This window comes from Microcaecilia unicolor, chromosome 1, assembly GCF_901765095.1.
Source record: "Microcaecilia unicolor chromosome 1, aMicUni1.1, whole genome shotgun sequence".
In the NCBI taxonomy this organism is placed as follows: Eukaryota; Metazoa; Chordata; class Amphibia; order Gymnophiona; family Siphonopidae; genus Microcaecilia; species Microcaecilia unicolor.
This window is the reverse complement of record NC_044031.1, coordinates 5687772-5710558: the sequence shown is the minus strand read 5'-3', so window position 1 is coordinate 5710558 and position 22787 is coordinate 5687772. Positions and strand designations below refer to the sequence as shown.

Genomic DNA, 22787 nt, shown 5'->3' with positions numbered 1-22787 from the left:
TCTATCTACACTTCTTCCCTTGGTTCATTAATCTCATCCCATGGCTTTTCCTACCATCTCTATGCTGATGACTCCCAAATCTACCTTTCTACCCCTGATATCTCACCTTGCATCCAAACCAAAGTTTCAGCGTGCTTGTCTGACATTGCTGTCTGGATGTCTCAATGCCACCTGAAATTAAACATGACCAAAACCGAGCTTCTCATTTTTCCCCCCAAACCCACCTCCCCACTCCCCCCATTTTCTATTTCTGTTGATGGCTCTCTCATTCTCCCTGTCTCCTCAGCTCGAAACCTTTGGGTCATCTTTGACTCTTCTCTCTCCTTCTCTGCTCATATCCAGCAGATCACCAAGACCTGTTGTTTCTTTCTTTACAACATCCGTAAAATCCGCCCCTTTCTTTCCGAGCACTCTACCAAAACCCTCATCCACACCCTTGTCACCTTTCATTTAGACTACTGCAATCTGTTTCTTGCTGGCTCCCACTTAGTCACCTCTCCCCTCTCCAATCGGTTCAAAACTCTGCTGCCCATCTCGTCTTCCGCCAGGGTCACTTTACTCATACTACCCCTCTCCTCAAGACTCCCTATCCGTTTTCGCATCCTGTTCAAACTTCTTCTACTAACCTTATAAATGTACTCTCTCTCTGCTGCTCCCCAGTATCTCTCCACACTCGTCCTTCCCTACACCCCTTCCTGTGCACTCCGCTCCATGGATAAATCCTTCTTATCTGTTCCCTTCTCCACTACTGCCAACTCCAGACTTCGCGCCTTCTGTCTCGCTGCACCCTACGCCTGGAATAAACTTCCTGAGCCCCTACGTCTTGCCCCATCCTTGGCCACCTTTAAATCTAGACTGAAAGCCCACCTCTTTAACATTGCTTTTGACTTGTAACCACTCGCCTCCACCTACCCTCCTCTCCTCCTTCCTGTACACATTAATTGATTTGATTTGCTTATTTTATTTTTTGTCTATTAGATTGTAAGCTCTTTGAGCAGGGACTGTCTTTCTTCTATGTTTGTGCAGCGCTGCGTACGCTTTGTAGCGCTATAGACATGTTAAATAGTAGTAGTAGTAGTAGTTTTATCTTTCTACAGCATGTAATTCTATAACAAATGAAAAGGAAAAGCAATATATATACATATAGAATGATCTTGATTTCCATTACAGAAGCTTTTGCCACAGTCAGTGCCCAGAAATAGTTTTCCTCCTGAATGCATTCTCTGGTGTATGGCAAGTTTTTCACTGTCATTGAAGCTCATACCACACTCACTACATATAAATGACTTTACTCTCATGTGAAAGCTATGGTGCCTTCTCAGGTTTCCCTTCTCAGTGAAGCTTTTACCACACTCAGAACATTTAAATGGCTTCACTCCTGTGTGGATTCTCTGGTGCTTTACCATGTATTTCTTCAACCTGAAGCATTTGCCACACTCAGTACTTTACTCCTCAATGGCTATTCTGGTGCATAGTGAGTGTTTCATTGTTAAAAAAAGCTCTTACCACACTCACTACATGTAAATGGCTTCACTCCTGTGTGAACACTGTTGTGCCTTGCGAGATGTCCCTTATTAGTGAAGGTTTTACCACACTCAGAACATCTAAATGGCTTCACTCCTGCATGGATTCTCTGGTGTTCTTTTAGGTTTATCTTTTGACTGAAGCTTTTATTACACTCACTGCAGATGAATGGTGTCATTCCTGTGTGGATTCTCTGGTGTATTGTGAGGTTTACCTTCTGACTGAAGCTTTTATTACACTCAGTGCAGATGAATGGTTTCATTCCTGTGTGGATTCTCCAGTGTGTTCTGAGTGCTTCTTTCACAGAAAAGCTTCTACCACACTCAGTACATGCAAAAGGCTTTATTCTGGTGTTCTGTGAGGCTTACCTTCCGACTGAAGCTTTTATTACACTCACTGCAGATGAATGGTTTCACTCCTGTGTGGATTCTCTGGTGTATTGTAAGGCTTATTTTGTGAGTGAAGCTTTTATTACACTCAGTGCAGATGAATGGTTTCACTCCTGTGTGGATTCTCTGGTGTATTGTGAGGTGGTCCTTCTGACTGAAGCTTTTATTACATTCAGTGCAGATGAATGGTTTCATTCCTGTGTGGATTCTCTGGTGTATTGTGAGGTGTCCCTTCTGACTGAAGCTTTTATTACATTCAGTGCAGATGAATGGTTTCATTCCTGTGTGGATTCTCTGGTGTTCTGTGAGGCTTATTTTGTGAGTGAAGCTTTTATTACACTCACTGCAGATGAATGGTTTAATTCCTGTGTGGATTCTCTGGTGTTTTTTGAGGCTTGTTTTTTGACTAAAGCTTTTATTACACTCACTGCAGATGAATGGTTTCACTCCTGTGTGGATTCTCTGGTGTATTGTGAGGCTTGTTTTCTGAGTGAAGCTTTTATTACACTCAGTGCAGATGAATGGTTTCACTCCTGTGTGGATTCTCTGGTGTATTGTGAGGTGTCCCTTCTGAGTGAAGCTTTTATTACACTCAGTGCAGATGAATGGTTTCATTCCTTTGTGGATTCTCTGGTGTATTGTGAGGCTTGTTTTGTGATTGAAGCTTTTATTACACTTACTGCAGATGAATGGTTTCATTTCAGTGTGGATTCTCTGGTGTATTGTGAGGCTTATTTTGTGAGTGAAGCTTTTATTACACTCACTGCAGATGAATGGTTTCATTCCTTTGTGGATTCTCTGGTGTATTGTGAGGCTTGTTTTGTGATTGAAGCTTTTATTACACTCAGTGCAGATGAATGGTTTCATTCCTTTGTGGATTCTCTGGTGTATTGTGAGGCTGGTTTTGTGATTGAAGCTTTTATTACACTCAGTGCAGATGAATGGTTTCATTCCTGTGTGAATTCTCTGGTGTTTTGTGAGATTTGCCTTCTGACTGAAGCTTTTATTACACTCACTGCAGATGAATGGTTTCATTCCTGTGTGGATTCTCTGGTGTTCTGTGAGGTATTGCTTCTGACTGAAGCTTTTATTACACTCACTGCAGATGAATCGTTTCACTCCTGTGTGGATTCTCTGGTGTATTGTGAGTCTTGTTTTATGAGTGAAGCTTTTATTACATGCACTGCAGATAAACGGTTTCACTCCTGTGTGGATTCTCTGGTGTTGTGTGAGGTCTCCCTTCTGACTGAAGCTTTTATTACACTCAGTGCAGATGAATGGTTTCACTCCTGTGTTGATTCTCTGGTGTTATGTGAGGCTTATTTTATAAGTGAAGCTTTTATTACACTCAGTCCAGATAAACGGATTCACTCCTGTGTTGATTCTCTGGTGTTCTGTGAGGTTTGTTTTATGACTGAAACGTCTACTACACTCACTGCAGATGAATGGTTTCATTCCTGTGTGGATTCTCTGGTGTTCTTTGAGGTTTGTTTTCTGACTGAAGCTTTTATTACACTCAGTGCAGTTAAGTGGTTTCATTCCTTTGTGGATTCTCCGGTGTATTGTGAGGCTTATTTTGTGAGTGAAGCTTTTATTACACTCACCGCAGATGAATGGTTTCACTCCTGTGTGGATTCTCTGGTGTATTGTGAGGCTTGTTTTCTGAGTGAAGCTTTTATTACACTCAGTACAGATGAATGGTTTCACTCCTGTGTGGATTCTCTGGTGTATTGTGAGGCTTGTTTTGTGAGTGAAGCTTTTATTACACTCAGTACAGATGAATGGTTTCACTCCTGTGTGGATTCTCTGGTGTATTGTGAGGTGTCCCTTCTGACTGAAGTTTTTATTACATTCAGTGCAGATGAATGGTTTCACTCCTGTGTGGATTCTCTGGTGTATTGTGAGGTTTCTCTTCTGACTGAAGCTTTTATTACACTCACTGCAGATCAATGGTTTCACTCCTGTGTGGATTCTCTGGTGTATTGTGAGGCTTGTTTTGTGACTGAAGCTTTTATTACACTCACTGCAGATGAATGGTTTCACTCCTGTGTGGATTCTCTGGTGTTGTGTAAGGCTTATTTTATGAGTGAAGCTTTTATTACACTCAGTGCAGATGAATGGTTTCATTCCTGTGTGGATTCTCTGGTGTGTGGTGAGGTGTCCCTTCCAACTGAAGCTTTTATTACACTCACTGCAGATGAATGGTTTCATTCCTGTGTGGATTCGCTGGTGTGTGGTGAGGTGTTCCTTCCTCCTGAAGCTTTTATTACACTCACTGCAGATGAATGGTTTCACTCCTGTGTGGATTCTCTGGTGTATTGTGAGGCTTGTTTTGTGACTGAAGCTTTTATTACACTCACTGCAGATGAATGGTTTCACTCCTGTGTGGATTCTCTGGTGTTGTGTAAGGCTTATTTTATGAGTGAAGCTTTTATTACACTCAGTGCAGATAAACGGTTTCACTCCTGTGTGGATTCTCTGGTGTTCTGTGAGGTTTGTTTTATAACTGAAACGTCTATTACACTCACTGCAGATGAATGGTTTCATTCCTGTGTGGATTCTCTGGTGTTTTGTGAGATTTCCCTTCTGACTGAAGCTTTTATTACACTCACTGCAGATGAATGGTTTCAATCCTTTGTGAATTCTCTGGTGTCTGGTGAGGCTTCCCTTCTGACTGAAGCTTTTATTACACTCAGTGCAGATGAATGGTTTCATTCCTGTGTGGATTTTCTGGTGTATTGTGAGGCTTATTTTGTGAGTGAAGCTTTTATTACACTCACTGCAGATGAACGGTTTCATTCCTGTGTGGATTCTCTTGTGTTTTGTGAGGTCTCCCTTCTGCCTGAAGCTTTTATTACACTCACTGCAGATGAATGGTTTCATTCCTGTGTGAATTCTCTGGTGTCTGGTGAGGCTTCCCTTCTGACTGAAGCTTTTATTACACTCAGTGCAGATGAATGGTTTCATTCCTGTGTGGATTCTCTGGTGTTCTGTGAGACTTGTTTTCTGACTGAAGCTTTTATTACACTCAGTGCAGATGAATGGTTTCACTCCTGTGTGGATTCTCTGGTGTTCTGTGAGGTTTGTTTTCTGACTGAAGCTTTTATTACACTCACTGCAGATGAATGGTTTCATTCCTGTGTGGATTCTCTGGTGTATTGTGAGCTCTCCCTTCTGCCTGAAGCTTTTATTACACTCAGAGCAGATGAACGGTTTCATTCCTGTGTGGATTCTCTGGTGTCCTGTGAGGTTTCTTTTATGACTGAAGCTTTTATTACACTCAGTGCAGATGAATGGTTTCACTCCTGTGTGGATTCTCTGGTGTATTGTGAGGCTTATTTTATAAGTGAAGCTTTTATTACACTCAGTGCAGATGAATGGTTTCACTCCTGTGTGGATTCTCTGGTGTTCTGTGAGTTTTGTTTTCTGACTGAAGCTTTTATTACACTCAGTGCAGATGAATGGTTTCACTCCTGTGTGGATTCTCTGGTGTTCTGTGAGGTTTGTTTTCTGACTGAAGCTTTTATTACACTCACTGCAGATGAATGGTTTCACTCCTGTGTGGCTTCTCTGGTGTCGTGTGAGGCTTATTTTCTGACTGAAGCTTTTATTACACTCACTGCAGATGAATGGTTTCATTCCTGTGTGGATTCTCTGGTGTATTGTAAGGCTTGGTTTCTGACTGAAGCTTTTTTTACACTCAGTGCAGATGAATGGTTTCATTCCTGTGTGAATTCTCTGGTGTATTGTGAGGTTTGTTTTGTGACTGAAGCTTTTATTACACTCACTGCAGATGAATGGTTTCACTCCTGTGTGGCTTCTCTGGTGTCGTGTGAGGCTTATTTTCTGACTGAAGCTTTTATTATACTCACTGCAGTTAAGTGGTTTCATTCCTTTGTGGTTTCTCTTGTGCATTGGGAGGTTTCTTTTCCAGCAAGCACTTGTACCACTGTCAGCAGAAGTACACAAGCTTTCATTTTTCTGAATTTTCTGGTAGTTTGAGAGGTCTGTTTTTCTGCAAAAGACTTTTTCAGGTTTAGTAGTAGTCATTGATTCTTCAGCAGTCTGAGGTGTTTTATGATCTGTGAATGTTTCTCTATGGCTGAATTTTTTCTTACATTCAGCACTTGAAACTAGTATCTCTTCTGGGTGGAATTTTGCATTTCTTACGACATTTTCTTCCTGACTGAAGCTGTTGTCACGACTAGAACATGCAGATAATCCCTCATCAGTGTCATTTTTCTGGTGTTTTGTAACGCTTCCTTTATTGATAAAGGTTTTCTCATCTACTGTCGTTGTACACACTCTAGTTTCTGTATTATTGTTCTCATGTTTCTCTTTCTTCCTACTGAAATCTTTCCCACTCTCAGAACCTATACAGTGGGTCTCTCTTATGCATGTTTTCTGCTGTTGCTGTAGTTCTCTCTTTTGACTGAAGGTTTTCCCACAGTCCGTACCTGTATATGGTCTCTCTTCAGTATCGGATCTCTGATGTGATTTCAGAGTTAAATGATCATTAAGGAATATCTCACATCCATCAGACAAACATTTCTGAACTCTCATCTGGTTTGTCTGTTCTTCCACTGTTTGTGTGATATTACTGGTACAATGTTCACCTCCTGTTGAAGGTTTTTGTTTATTTTGATTTTTTCCCTTTTCTCCCCAGTCAGAACAGGACGAAGTCTCTTCCTTCTCTCTTTCTGAGAACATCTTTTCCTCTTCAGGCTTCTCACTGAGCTTCCATTTATGTGTCTCTGCATTACTGTTCTTAGGGTCATCTTTTTCTAAATAAATTTAAAAACAGAGCATTGTATAGTACGGTAGGAGAACAGCAGTTTAACGAGTTCAATAAAAAATCTGTATAATTAATTGTAAATTTTCCACCCCCTCCCTGTTGGGAATACATTTCCAAGCTAATCACTACCAGGGATGAATACAGTATATATGATTATATTCAAGTTGATATTTAAAAGCACCTTTTGGTCTTTGTACATAGATATCGTTTAGCCCTTTAACTGCTCCTTATCAGACAGGCTGCAAGATGCAAGGCTAAACCTTCAGGGTGCTTGTTCTCCAGATAAACTAATTTGGGCGGTACCTGATCCTGAAGTTCACAGGAAGAGATTCACCATTACCCAATCATACATTTGTTACAGAAGCTTAGTTATTCTAAATATGAGAAGAGACATCTGATTGCAAACTTGCCATTAATAAGTTATATTTTACTTAAAACAAGTTCTATTCTTTACCGTCTATGTTCAGGCTAATTTAGTAAGTATATTTTTATGTTTATTTTCTATTATGTATTTTTTCCCTCGCCAGGAGGAAAAGGCTCCTGATGTTCGGTATGCTTAAAGCTTTCGCTTATCGCTATGTCAGCTGCCGAACCAACTTCTTCATTAAAGTACCTTAAGGTCATCAGACACCCCCAAGTCCCGCCGAATAAGCAATTGTGATAAACAAAGTATAGGATACCCTAAGAATGCCAGAGTCATAGTTATTGAAGGTTTTACAGACAGGAATCGAAACAATACTCCAATGAAAACAGAAGAATCTTAGAAACAGACCCACCCCAGGTACTAATGTCATCTCGCTATCACTCATTATCAGTCACACCGGGTTCCTGTAGTGGGACTCACCCAGATTTTAAGAATAACGGGAAACCCTTACCTAGAGACATCAGGATCTCATAGTTCTCCTTCATCACCTCCCTCCAAAGCTCCTTCTGCTCCTCATCTAAATACTCCCACTCCTCCTGGGAGAAAGAGACAGAGACGTCCTCAAATGTCACCCGCATCTGAAACACAAACCAGAAACACAGTCAGGGACACGGGAGGTGCTCAGAATGCATTAGATTTCAGCTCCTGCCTTTGTGTTTGGGGTTGTAACTGTGCAGAATTCCCCCCCCCCCCCCCCCCCCGGCATTAACACCCAGCTCTTCTGTTCTCCAGGACTGACTCCGCCTAAGCCGTCTCCCAGTTCAGGCTTGATTACCCCATCCCTCAGTAATCTCAGTCTCCAACTAGTATGAACCCCTCCCTAAGAACACTGACCCCCCCCCCCCCAGCAGTTTTCTCTGCCCCAACCTTTATTTCTTTTTTTACTCATTCCAAGAATCCCACCTCCCCATTCCTCCCAGAGCATACAAATCCCATACCTCTGTCAATCTGCAGCCCCCCCCCCCCAGCAGTAAAAACACCCAGAGCTCTCTCTCACACTGCACACACTGCTTCTCTTTCTGAAATCCCTCTTGCCCCCAGCACATAAACTTCCACAGCTCTCTCAAAATACCCCCAACCCACATAGCCCCCAGCTCACACCCTCCACTGTTCTCTCAACATCCTCAGCACTCACAGCATCATAGCCATCCCCCCCCCCCCCCCCCCCCCACTGCATATACACTCTCCCCACAGCTCTTTTGGGCCAATGATCAGAAGCAAACGCAGGCACCAGAGGCTGCTACCACCCCATGATCAGAGCAACCGAGCGCATGAAACAACATGCTTGCAGGCTCTGAACGCAACTAGCATGCAAATGCATGCAAAACAGGGCTCGGGGGGGATGGAGATCCAGCGGGTCTCCAGCGCCCCCCCCCCCCCAGATGTCCCTGGTAGCCCAATGGGTCACAGGTTAATCCCCCCCACCCCACCTGGTGATCTAATGGCCCTTCCCTATCCCCCTACCTTCAGTTGGAAGAGGGAGGTGGCCTCCTCTGGGATGCGCTGGGCTTCACACCGCGCCGATGGAAGAGGAGGGAGACCACCTTTTGACAACCCAGACTTGTCCAACAAGTGCGGGAGGACTGTCTACCCCATGCTCAAATTTGCATGCAATTATCTCTGATCAGAGGTCCAGTAAAGCCCCCTGCTCTTCCAGCACTACTTTTAGAGCGCTGTTTGGAACAGCACGGGGCTTTTGATCATCTGCCCATTTGTGAATATTGCCAATACATATCACCAGCTGTCTCCCTCCCATACGGAACTTCTCCTGTCCTATGGAATCCCCAAAATTCAGCCACGTTTCACCCCTGACACCCCCAGCTTTTCCTCTTTGCCCCTCCTGCAGCACCCCCTCCTCAACTTGCCCTTTTCATCTCCTCTCTCTCTCTCCTCACTCCCCAATCTCTCCCTCAACCCCTAGTATGCACCTGCCCTCTCGCTGCACCACCTAACTTGTCCTGTTCATTACCTTTCATTTCCCTTCTTCCCCAATGCTCTACACAGATGAAGAAGCAAGAAGATTGATGCCGGCTAGATCCTGCGCCTCTGTCACAACGACTTTGACTGCTGAATTTGAACCGTGAGGTTCTACGGTGTCCCCCAAGGCTCAAATTCAGCAGTCAAAGCCAGTGCGGCAAAGGAACAGCACACAGACCAACATGCAAATGCTCTCCTACTTCTGTTTGTGATGAGGATTCTATGTCAGTTCCGCCTGGACACTTCCTACCCACCAAGTCCCATGTGGACAATTCCCACCCAGAACTCAAAAAATACAAAACACATAAGGCAAGTAATCTCCCCCTCTTTTCTCTTCCAGATCGTACCCTCTCACCCCCCCCCCCCAACATTATCTTTTACACATCCTTTCCCCCTTCCAGACATGCAGTTCATGAGAGGGGGTGACAAATGCCCCCCAACCCACCAAACTAGGTTGGAACCTAATTCAGTCCCTCAAAATGACGTACTGATTATGATTTATAACAAATGACTGCTCTACTTATGAAAAGATATTCTGTCCTCTGTGCACATCCGTTTGCTGCTCTAACTTCCTCATTCCAGACGTAAGAAAGAAGCGACGATCGGTAAAAAAGCCAGAGAGGGTGGGAAATGACCGGGGAGGGTGGGAGGAGGGGGAGTCCTTGGTGGGGACAGTCCAGGTGGGAACTCGCCTGATACCATGATGAGTCCCAGGGAGGTAGGGGGCAAGAAATGAAATGGAACAAGGAGAGCGGTGCCACAGGAGGGCAGGTGCCCATTGGGGGTGTGGGTGGGGGTGGAGGGGGGGAGAAGAGCTCAGTGTAGGACTTCTGCAGAGTCATCTGTTTTAAATGGCTATGCACAGGCGATCAGCAGGTTCTCCAACACTCACTGTAAACTAGATACCTGCCCCAACTACCTAATGAAATCCGCCCCTGACCGCTTCGTAGCAGACCTCACATCCCACCTAAACTACATGCTTCAGCAAGGTCTCTTCCCTAAGGAAAATGGCAATTTCTTTGTCATCAACAGCAGATGAATCCATTAACTGATGGGTTGTATCCGCCTACCAGCAGGTGGAGATAGAGAACACTGAAAGCACATGGTGTTCCTGGACGCCCAACCCCCACTGCCTTCAGTATATCTCTATCTCCCAGCAGGTGTGGACCTCGCTTCTCAGCGCCTGGATTTCTGCCTGGGGTGGCTCCTGTGCTTTGCCAGTAGAGCAGGGGGTGTTGTGGCTGGTGGTGCCCACTTTAAAGGCATACTTGGTTTGCCCTGTCCCTGCCTTACCCCATTCCCCCTCCCTCCAGAGTTCCTCTGTGGCTGCCTGCCTCCATCTTTCCTCACAGTAAAAAAAAGAGAGAGAGGCTTTCTCCAGAGCTACTGGTTCGGTGCAGTTTGACCGAAGCTCGTTTGACTCGGTCTTCTGAGGTGAGAGTGGTGCCCAGCTCCTCTGGGAAGGCTCTGAATTACCTAGGGTATGAAATTTCTGCTGAGGGTCTGCGACCTCAGAAGAAGCGAGTACAGGCCTTACAACAACTGAAACAATCTACCAATCTCACAGAACTTCGTTCCTTTCTGGGAATATGCAATTACTCCAGGCAGTTCATAGATGAGTATGCGGAGATCACCCGACCATTGGTCAAGTTATTGAAGAAGGATGTACCCTGGACTTGGAGTCCAGAGTAGGAATCTGCTATGCAGGAGCTGAAGGATCAGCTTAGCCGCTTTCCATGCCTCGCGTACCCTGAGGGGGGTCTTGAGTTCTACGTTGACCTGGGATACTCCAATCACTCCATGAGTGCTGTCTTGTATCAGAAATATGATTCTGATAAGCGGGTTGTGGCCTATGCCGGCAAAGGCCTATCAGATGTGGAAAAGAAGTATTCAGACTGTGAGAAATCCTTGTTGACCATGGTGTGGGCGCTGCAACATTTCCGGAGTTACATCCAAGGGGAGAAGCTAATTGTGGAAACTTGTCATCAAATTGTCGGTTTCCTGGGGAGCGACCGGATCAAATCTGGTCAGGTGTCCAACAGTAGGATAGTCTCCTGGACACTGGCTCTTCAAGGATGGCCTCTAGAGGTAAGGTATGCTCAAAAACATCGCAATGTAGTAGCCCAAGGTATGGCTGATCTGCATGACTGCGCAGGACATGATTCCCTTGCAGGTAGTCCTGAAACCGATATCCCACCATCAGAGATAGAACCTCATCGACACCACCTGTATGATGAGAAGATTTGTGCTACCATGCCCAAAGTCTATGTGGATGGTTGTGCCTACCGCCGTGATACAGATCAGGAGTTGGTTGCAGGTGTGGGAGTGGTATGGAATCCAACCATTCCAGAGGAGACTTTGAAGCACAGTTTGGGTTCACAAACGAACCAGTATGCTGAGATAGTTGCAGCTTTGGTGGCAGTACAGTCTGCAGTTCAGAAAGGAATTAGGAAATTAGTCATATGCACTGATTCAGATTATGTGAGACAGAACTTTGTGTCTCATCTACCCAACTGGAAGCAGAACAACATGCTAAACTCGAAAGGAAAACCGGTACATCATGGAAGTTTGATTCTGGCCTTAGATCAGCTGGTATGGGGCCATGACATGACCATCTATTGGAAGAAGGTTAAGGGCCATGCCAAAGTTGATAGTCCTGACAAGATAGGGAACGACTTAGCAGACAAACTCGCCAAGGAAGGAACACTCACAGGAGAATTATGGCAGTTCTCAGAGTCTGAGACATTGACAGTTCATGCTGTCACCCGACGGCAAACAAAACAGTCGAATGAGACTCCCGTGTTCCAGTGGTGCAGTGAAGTCCCATCATTTGATCTTGTCACAGCTCAGAAATCTGATCCTGTAGTTGGACGATTTTATGAGTACATCCAGAATCCGCAAGAACATCCATTGACCGAAGAGGAATGTCAAGCCAAAGAACTGAGGATACTCTATACATCCAGAAAGAAGTTCAAGATCTGTCAGGACCTGCTTATTTGGACGAGTAAGCATGGCATTGAGCAATGGGTTGTGCCTCATCGTGGCATCATGCTGCAACATGCTCATGATGAACCATGTGCAGGACATCGAGGTGAAGGCATCACCTATGAGACCTTGAAGCAAGTGGCTTATTGGCCACACATGCATCAAGATATGCAGCTGTATACTTGAGGTTGTCTGACCTGTTGTCGTTTCCAGCCATCTTCTCCATCTCATCGAGCACCACTCAGGAAGAAGGGTATTGCTATGCCCTGGTCAGATATCCAGATCGATTGGGTGGGACCTGTGGTTCGATCCACCCGAGGCAACAAGTACATGTTGACTGTCACCTGCCTGTTCATCAAGTGGGTGGAGTGTCTACCGGCACCCAATTGCACGGCCGAAACTACGGCTACATTGCTACTGAATCATGTGTTCAGTCGTTGGGGTCTGCCCATGAGAGTGGATTCCGACCAAGGATCTCAGTTTACAGCAGAAGCAATCCAACACATGTGGAAGATGCAAGGCGTGAAGATTAAACTGCACATTGCCTACCGACCTCAGTCCTCCTTAGACCTGAAATTCTACACCTTTTTTTTAAGGTACCCCTGCAAGTGTATAATAAAGTTTAGGGACAAAAAATAGGTATTTACAGAGCCGGCTCATGTGTCGGCACTCATAACCTCAGCGAAAGTGGATAAGTGTTAATTACTCCGCTTAACAGAATTTTTCCTTTTTTGATTTTCCTTTATTAGATATTTTGTCTCCTGTAGATTTCTGAAATCTTGGATCATAATTTATGGACTTGAGTATAGTTTACCTGTTAAAGTGAAGCTTTTTAGCTTCACTTTTTTGTTTTATTATTATGTTTATATATTTTGCTTTTTTTTAGATACTTTTCCTGAACAAGAGGATTTTCTTGTAAAATATTGGATAACTAGTAAAAAAGCCCCGTTTCTGATGCAAATGAAACGGGGGCTAGCAAGGTTTTCTTCAGAGTGTGCATGTGGGAGTGTGTGTGTCCCTGCCCTCTGCCCTCTCTCCCTTCCCCTGTGCTGTCTGTCCCCTCCCCCTGGGAGTCGAGTCCTTCAGTGTTAAGTTTCCTGCTGTGCTGTGTTTGTGTTACAGAGATAGTGAGGGCTTCTGCCCTCTCTCCCCTCCCCCCTCTGAGTCCTTCACTGTTACAGAGAGAGCGATTTGATTTTGTGCTTTGCTATGTTTTCCTTCACTGTTTGTGTTACAGAGAGAGCGAGGGCGGGGCAGACACTCATGAGGAAACCGGATATCTCTCCCCCTTCACACTTCCGGCTGGAGGCTTCATTTAGAACGTTGGTGGTGCCTTTTATATAGAGAGATATGAATTAAAAAACAAAACAAAATAGATATGTGGCTGGGAGATACCTCAATTCGGGGACAGATTGGGGAACACCAAATTTTGCCCCGCACATGGTCAGATCATTCACCAGTATTAATGCATTTTCAATCTGAGATTACCAAAGGAAGAACGCATTTGGCGTCTAGATGACGCATTGCTGGCTGACCCTGACAACTTATCCCAGATAGAACAGCACATCAAAGATTATATCCACTTCAACGATAATGGGGAGGTTTCCCCGACTATCTTATGGGACGGTCACGCTGTTGGAAAAAGAGGTCTGCAAAGGAAGTGGGGCTACATGAGAAATTAGCAAAAATCGAAGAGCAATTACATCGGGGGGGGGGGGGGGCAGGTGTCTTCTGATCTGGCAGCTTGGGCTCAGGGGTTGCGCAATCAAATTCGCGAGCTAGAGTTGGCAGATCTTTCGGAAAAGTTACAAAGAGCACGCCAGTCACACTGACAGACTTCATCGACTTACCAACTAGAAACACATCCGAATCAACACGGACGTACCTAAATCTGCACTACCCAAGCTGCAAAGGACTCAAATACAAATCAACTTACGCGTCCAGTTTTTCCTACATAAGCACACAACTGTGGAACGCATTACCAAAAGCCTTGAAAACTACGTACGACCACCTACACTTCCGGAGAACACTAAAAACCTACCTGTTTAGAAAGGCATACCCTACCGAGCCAACATAAATGCCTGATCTCTGCAACACAACAAAACTAAAGTACGTAATGGACATAACACAGGTCTTCCGTTGCACAATTTCCTAATGTGGCCATGCCACATGAGCTTTACCTTACCACAACATCACTCTGTAGTCTGGAAACGCCTTCGCAGTACTATGTAAGCCACATTGAGCCTGCAAATAGGTGGGAAAATGTGGGATCCAAAGGTGTGTTTTTTTGCATGGAGTTGATGGAGACCTTTATATGCCTGTTTTTTGGCTGAGCTCTGTGGTTTATAATTGCCAGGGTTTATATATTTATGATCTATATTAAACATTTTTCTGTATTCATTGACGAAGACCTTGGTAGTGTGAAACATGTCCCTGTCAAGCTTTTAACTATTTATGTATTTATTAGTTTATGGGTAGTGAATACATTTTGGATAGTTTTATTTTTAACCTCTACGATCTGCTGTCTTGTCTTTTATTTATAAAGCGAATGATACATACCTGTAGCAGGTGTTCTCCGAGGACAGCAGGCTGATTGTTCTCACGACTGGGTTGAAGTCCACGGCAGCCCCCACCAACCGGAACAAAACTTCGCAGGCGGTCCCGCACGCAGGGCACGCCCACCGTGCATGCGCGGCCGTCTTCCCGCCCGTGCGCGACCGTTCCCGCTCAGTTGAATGACAAGCAAATTAATGAGTAAACGCAACTCCAAGGGGAGGAGGGAGGGTAGGTGAGAACAATCAGCCTGCTGTCCTCGGAGAACACCTGCTACAGGTATGTATCATTCGCTTTCTCCGAGGGCAAGCAGGCTGCTTGTTCTCACGACTGGGGTATCCCTAGCTCTCAGGCTCACTCAAAACAAGAATCCAGGTCAATTGAACCTCGCAACGGCGAGGATATAACAGAAATTGACCTACGAAGAACAACTAACTGAGAGTGCAGCCTGACCAGAATAAATTCGGGTCCTGGAGGGTGGAGTTGGATTTAAACCCCAAACAGATTCTGCAGCACCGACTGCCCGAACCGACTGTCGCGCCGGGTATCCTGCTGCAGGCAGTAATGAGATGTGAATGTGTGGACGGATGACCACATCGCAGCTTTGCAAATCTCTTCAATAGTGGCAGACTTCAAGTGGGCCACCGACGCTGCCATGGCTCTGACACTATGAGCCGTGACATGACCCTCAAGAGTCAGCCCAGCCTGGGCGAAAGTGAAGGAAATACAATCTGCTAGCCAATTGGAGATGGTGCGTTTCCCGACAGCGACCCCTTTCCTATTGGGGTCGAAGGAAATAAACAATTGGGCGGACTGTCTGTGGGGCTGCGTCCGCTCCAGATAGAAGGCCAAAGCTCGCTTGTAGTCCAATGTGTGCAACTGACGTTCAGCAGGGCGGGTATGTGGTCTGGGAAAGAATGTTGGCAAGACAATTGACTGGTTAAGATGGAACTCCGACACCACCTTTGGCAGAAACTTGGGGTGAGTGCGGAGTACTACCCTATTATGATGAAATTTTGTATAAGGAGCATGAGCTACCAGGGCTTGAAGCTCACTGACTCTACGAGCTGAAGTAACTGCCACCAAGAAAATGACCTTCCAGGTCAAGTACTTCAGATGGCAGGAATTCAGTGGCTCAAAAGGAGGCTTCATCAGCTGGGTGACGACTACGTTGAGATCCCATGACACTGCAGGAGGCTTGACAGGGGGCCTTGACAAGAGCAAGCCTCTCATAAATCGGACGACTAAAGGCTCTCCAGAGATGGCTTTACCCTCTACACGATGATGGTAAGCACTAATCGCACTAAGGTGATTCCTTACTGAGTTGGTCTTGAGGCCAGACTCTGATAAGTGCAGAAGGTATTCAAGCAGGTTGTGTGCAGGACAAGAGCGAGGTTCTAGGGCCTTGCTCTCACACCAAATGACAAACCTCCTCCACTTGAAAAAGTAACTCTTTTTAGTGGAATCCTTCCTAGAGGCAAGCAAGATGCGGGAGACACCCTCCGACAGACCCAACGAAGCAAAGTCTACGCCCTCAACATCCAGGCCGTGAGAGCCAGAGACTGAAGGTTGGGGTGCAGAAGCGCTCCGTCGTTCTGCGAAATGAGAGTTGGAAAACACTCCAATCTCCACGGTTCTTCGGAGGACAACTCCAGAAGTAGAGGGAACCAGATCTGACGGGGCCAAAAAGGCGCTATCAGAATCATGGTGCCATGGTCTTGCTTGAGCTTCAGTAAGGGCTTCCCCACCAAAGGTATGGGAGGATAAGCATACAGGAGGCCGGTCCCCCAATGGAGGAGAAAGGCATCCGACGCTAGTCTGCCGTGTGCCTGTAGTCTGGAACAGAACAGAGGCAGCTTGTGGTTGGTCTGAGAGGCGAAAAGGTCCACCGAGGGAGTGCCCCACTCTCAGAAGATCTTGCGTACCACTCTGGAATGGAGCGACCACTCGTGTGGTTGCATGACTCTGCTCAGTCTGTCGGCCAGACAGTTGTTTACGCCTGCCAGGTATGTGGCTTGGAGAAGCATGCCGAACTGGCAGGCCCAACGCCACATCCCGACGGCTTCCTGACACAGGGGGCGAGATCCGGTGCCCCCCTGCTTGTTGATGTAATACATTGCAACCTGATTGTCTGTCCGAATTTGGATAATTTGACAGGACAGCCGATCTCTGAAGGCCTTTAGTGCGTTCCAGACCGCTCGGAGCTCCAGGAAGTTGATCTGAAGATCCTGTTCCTGGAGGGACCACAGTCCCTGGGTGTGGAGCCCATCGACATGAGCTCCCCACCCCAGGCGAGATGCGTCCGTCGTCAGCACTTTTGTGGGCTGCGGAATTTGGAATGGACGTCCCAGGGTCAAATTGGACCGAATGGTCCACCAGTGCAGTGAATTGCGGCAACTGATGGAGAGGCGGACGACATCTTCTAGATTCCCGGTGGCTTGACACCACTGGGAAGCTAGGGTCCATTGAGCAGGTCTCATGTGAAGGCGAGCCATGGGAGTCACATGAACTGTGGAGGCCATGTGACCCAGGAGTCTCAACATTTGCCGAGCCGTGACCTGCTGAGACGCTCTTGTCTGGGAAACAAGGGACAGAAGGTTCTGCGCCCTTGCTTCGGGAAGAAAGGCCTGAGCCGTCTGAGAATTCAGGAGCGCTCCTATGATTTCCAGAGATTGGACCGGCTGGAGATGGGACTTCGGGTAATTTAGCACAAACCCCAGCAGCTCCAGAAGGTGGATAGTGCACTGCATGGACCGAAGGGCTCCTGCCGCTGAGGTGTTCTTGACCAGCCAATCGTCGAGGTACGGGAACATGTGCACTCCCAGCTTGTGCAAGTACGCTGCCGCCACCACCACGAGGCACTTTGTGAACACTCGAGGCGCAGAGGCGAGCCCAAAGAGGCAGCACACAGTACTGAAAGTGCCGTGTCCCCAAACGGAATCTGAGATACTGTCTGTGAGCTGGCAGTATCGGGATGTGAGTGTATGCGTACAATAAATCCAGGGAACATAGCCAATCGTCTTTCTGAATCATTGGTAGAAGGGTGCCCAAGGAAAGAATCCTGAACTTCTCTTTGACCAGGTATTTGTTCAGGCCTCTCAGGTCTAGGATGGGGCGCATCCCCCCTGTTTTCTTTCCACAAGGAAGTACCTGGAATAGAATCCCTGCCCTTCTTGCCCGGGTGGCACGGGCTCGACCGCATTGGCGCTGAGAAGGGCGGAGAGTTCCTCTGCAAGTACCTGCTTGTGATGGGAGCTGAAGGATTGGGCTCCCGGAGGTTATTAGAGGCCACCTTTGGTGAAAAACTTTCAACCTCCCCCCGACTGGCAGATCGTCCGGTACGGACACTTTGATGGCGGCTATGTTCCCATGGATCCAGTCAAAAACCCGTCCCCGGTTTTTGCTGTGGAGGCGCAGGGGGCTGCTTAGGCGCATGCTGTTGACGGGAACGAGCGCGCTGGGACTGTCCCTGTGCCTGATGAGGCCTTCGGGCCGGCTGGGTGTACCTACGCTTGTTGTAGGCGTAGGGCGCAGCCTGCCGGGCCCAGGAAAAACGTCCACCTGCAGAGGTGGATGCTGAAGGCGTCCGGTGGGAGAGCTTGTCGAGGGCGGTTTCCCGCTGATGTAGTTGGTCCGCCAACTGCTCGACCTTCTCGCCGAAAATATTATCCCCCCAGCAAGGGACATCAGCCAGCCTCTGCTGGGTGCGGTTGTCCAGGTCAGAGGCACACAGCCATGAGAGTCTGCGCATCACTATACCTTGGGCCGCAGCACGAGATGCCACATCACAGGTGTCATATATACCCCTGGACAGGAACTTTCTGCACGCCTTCAGCTGCTTGACCACCTCCTGAAAAGGCCTGGACTGCTCCGGGGGGAGTTTGTCGACTAGGTCCGCCAGTTGCTTCACATTATTCCGCATGTGTATGCTCGTGTAGAGCTGGTAAGATTGGATGCGGGTCACGAGCATTGAAGATTGGTAGGCCTTCCTCCCAAACGAGTCCAGAGTGCAAGACTCCCGCCCCGGGGGCGCCGAGGCAGTATCCCTCGAACTCCGTGCCCTCTTGAGAGCAGAGTCCACGACCGCCGAGTCATGAGGCAATTGAGGCCGCATTAACTCTGGGTCTGAGTGGATCCTGTAATGGGACTCCGCTTTCTTGGGGATGGTGAGGTTAGATAAAGGTCTCAACCAGTTCCGAAGCAGTGTCTCTTTGAGGACATTGTGCAACGGTACCGTGGAGGACTCTCTAGGTGGTGATGGATAGTTGAGGACCTCGAGCATCTCGGCCCTCGGCTCATCCACAGAGACCACGGGGAAGGGAATGCAGATAGACATATCCCTGACGAAGGAGGCAAAGGAGAGGCTCTCAGGTGGCGAGAGCTTCCTCTCCGGTGAAGGAGTGGGGTCGGAGGGAAGGCCCACAGACTCCTCCGAGAAGAAATATCTGGGGTCCTCCCCCCACGAGGCCTCTTCCTCGGTGTCGGACATGAGCTCCTGTAGCTCAGACCTCAACCGGGCCCGGCTCGACTTCGAGGCACCGAGTCCTCGGTGGCGTCGTCGAGCGGTGGACTCCCGCGCCAGCGGGGATGAAGCTCCCTCCATCGATGTCGACGGGGACTCCACCTGCGTGGCGGTCGAGACCGGCACCACAAGCGGCGTCGGCGTTGAAGGCCTCGGCACAGGGCTACAGCACGCCGGCGCCTCCATCAACAGCGCCCGGGGCGCTAGCACCCCTGGCGCCGGCACAGTCTGGCGCATCAGCCCTTCCAGGATCCCCGGAAGGATGGCTTGGAGGCACTCGTCAAGGCCTGCTGTCGGGAAAGGCGAGGGGGCCGGTGGAGGTGCCGGTGCCAGAATCTGCTCGGGTCCAGGAGACGGCACCGAAGTGCTGGTGCCCTGACGTAGCGATACCTCTACCACCGAGGGGGAACGCTCCTCCCGGCGCTGCCGCTTCCTCAGCGTCGAGTCATCTCTGGAGCCGGTAGCCACATGCGCCGTGGGCGACCGATGACGGTGCTTTTTAGCCTTCTTGCGGTGCCCGTCATCGGCGCTCGGCGGTACCGAAGAGGAGGAGGTAGATCCCCCTCGACCTCGAGGGATCGGGTCCGACAGGGTTCGGTCCCGAGGGCCCTGGGTAGAGGGAGTGACCGGGGCCGATTGCCCGCGCGGCCGCTCACCCCTGCCATCTCCGGAAGACCGGCGGGCCAACGGGACCTGTGCTCCTGGGGTCGGTGCCGTCGGTGCCGATTTTGTGGACATCGGTACCGGTACCGAAGATCCGGCCGTCGACATGGATGCCGTCGAAGTCGACGTCGAGGGGCCGGCGCAAGTTCCGAAAAGACGGTCCCGAAGAACTTGCCTCGCCACCTGTGTCTGTTTCCGTAAACCGAGACACAAGGTGCACGTCTTGGTATCGTGCTCCGGCCCGAGGCACTGGAGGCACCAAGCGTGTCGGTCTGCGAGATATGCCGGCCGCACCGACCACACTTCTTAAATCCACTCGGGACCGAGGACATCGACGGAAAAATCGCGTCGGCGAAGTCAAAGTCGTCGATGGTGGCAGTAAAAATCACACCTCGAAAAATAAATCGACCGCGCGGCCACAAGGCCGCAACGAGGCGCCCCCCGCTAAAAGTACAAGGGGAATAAAACAAAGTTGTTGTTTTTTTTTTTTCTTTTTAAACAGTCAAAGAAAAACAAACGAAGAAAAACTCGTGTCTAAGACGCGGTCCGGTTTCCGGGAATGACAGAGAGAGAGAGACGAACTCGGCTCTCTCCAGCGCGGAAAAGAAAAGACTGAGCGGGAACGGTTGCGCACGGGCGGGAAGACGGCCGCGCATGCGCGGTGGGCGTGCCCTGCGTGCGGGACCGCCCGCGAAGTTTTGTTCCGGTTGGTGGGGGCTGCCGTGGACGTCAACCCAGTCGTGAGAACAAGCAGCCTGCTTGTCCTCGGAGAACATAAGATACGCACTGCCATACTGCGACAGATCGGAGGTCCATCAAGCCCAGTGGCCAATCCAGGTCATATGTTCCTGGCAAGATCCCCAAACAGTAAAACAGAGTGATGCCCCATAGTCCTTGCATTTTTGGAAAGAATAAACAAGCGATTAATTTCTGTTGCACAAGAAAACAAATTGCATAAAAGGGAAGGGGACAAGATTTCATATACAACCTTTCTGTGGTTACAATCAAAGCAGTTTACATCCTATACAATAAAAAGCACCTCCAACGTTCTGAAGCTGACTGCATGGCACTTAAACCTTGAGGCATTCGTGCTATCCATCTCATTAACCGACGTCAGTACTTCCTGGTACGTCACAAGCAGCTGTGACCAACCACAGGAAGCAGCACGAGACACACCAAGTCACCAACGGAACGGACTAAAACGAACAGCCCAACCCGCGTGCGCGAAGTTCAACGACAGACAGGTGGCATAAAAACTGCCAGTAACGGCGGGAAAGCCTCCTCAGCGACAACAACCTCCTCCTCCCCGACCGACTCCCTCCCGAGTCACCGTTAACCCCCCCCCCCCCCCCATACTCTGCTCCCTCCCGTGACGACTCGCCTCTGGACAAAGAGGAACCCACCCTCACTCCCCCAGGTTCCAGGGTTGTCATCCCTCCGTTACACCCTCCCACCCTTCCAGTACCAGGCACCCTCCCTCGGTGTTACGGCGGCCGGCAGCAGCTGAACAAAGCGTGCAGGCTCTGCCCTTCTCACTCTCTCACAGCTCTGAACCTGCCCTTGCGGAAACAGGAAATGAGAGAGAAAAGGGCAGAGTCTGCACGCTTTGGTCCGCTGCAGCCGGCCGCTGTAACACTGACAAAGTAAGTGAAAATGAATTCTCCCCCCCCCCACCCTTACACACACACACACGCTGACTCCCCTCCAAGCCCCCTGCCACATCATCACAGTTCTCCACAACCCTCAAAGCCACCCACCACTTCCTCAAACTTTGCCAGCACCGGACATCCCCCAACCCCCCCCCCCCCCTCAAAAACCAAAACAACAACATGGGCAAAACCCACTCCACACATCAACAAATGCTGACCCCCCTCCAAGCCCCCAGCAACACCCTCTCACTTCACCACCCCCCAGCCCCCGTCACAAACCCACAGACATTCGTCCACAAACACCCAGTCCCCCCCACCCTCTCTCAATTACACACACACACGTACTCTCTCCCTGACACACACACACAGACACACTCACACACACAAACTAGCTCTGTGACACACATGATCTTTCAGTCTGAAACACACAACCACCGCCCACCTCCACCCCAAAACCCCGCAAAAAAACACTAATACATACATACACTGATACGGATCATGCAGACATGCACACTCACACTCTCTCTATATCACCCCTGCAACAATAACCAACCACAAAGCCAACCGCCACTTACTACTACTACTACTATTTAGCATTTCTATAGCGCTACAAGGCATACGCAGCGCTGCACAAACATAGAAGAAAAACAGTCCCTGCTCAAAGAGCTTACAATCTAATAGACAAAAAATAAATAAAGTAAGCAAATCAAATCAATTAATGTGAACGGGAAGGAAGAGAGGAGGGTAGGTGGAGGCGAGTGGTTACAAGTGGTTACGAGTCAAAAGCAATGTTAAAGAGGTGGGCTTTCAGTCTAGATTTAAAGGTGGCCAAGGATGGGGCAAGACGTAGGGGCTCAGGAAGTTTATTCCAGGCGTAGGGTGCAGCGAGACAGAAGGCGCGAAGTCTGGAGTTGGCAGTAGTGGAGAAGGGAACAGATAAGAAGGATTTATCCATGGAGCCAGTGAAGGGTCTTGAGGAGAGGGGTAGTATGAGTAAAGCGACCCTGGTGGAAGATGAGACGGGTGGCAGAGTATTGAACCGACTGGAGAGGGGAGAGGTGACTAAGTGAGAGGCCAGCAAGAAGCAGTTTAAGAGAGGTGACAAGGGTGACACTCCCACTTTGCCAGCACGGAACATCCCCCAACCCCCCCCCCCCCCCACAACACACCTCCCCCTGTAAAGCCAAAACACTCTCAGTTCACCACCCCCTCCCCCTTTAAATTAAAAGACACACACTATCAAAAAAACTCAGACACTCGGCCCCATCCTCCCATTGATCCACACCCTCTCTCGCTTACACACACA

At 48.4% G+C, this 22787-nt stretch overlaps 1 protein-coding gene and 1 pseudogene across 1 annotated transcript; both read right to left on the bottom strand.

Moving 5' to 3' along the window:
* The window catches only part of LOC115462307, a 759864-nt pseudogene that overhangs the window by 47047 nt on the left and 690030 nt on the right, over positions 1-22787 (bottom strand).
* On the bottom strand, positions 3222-5729 carry LOC115459980 (zinc finger protein 850-like; the record flags this gene model as incomplete). Its single annotated transcript, XM_030189845.1, has 1 exon — positions 3222-5729. A coding segment is annotated over one exon (2508 nt), but the record flags the coding sequence as incomplete, so codon positions are not given.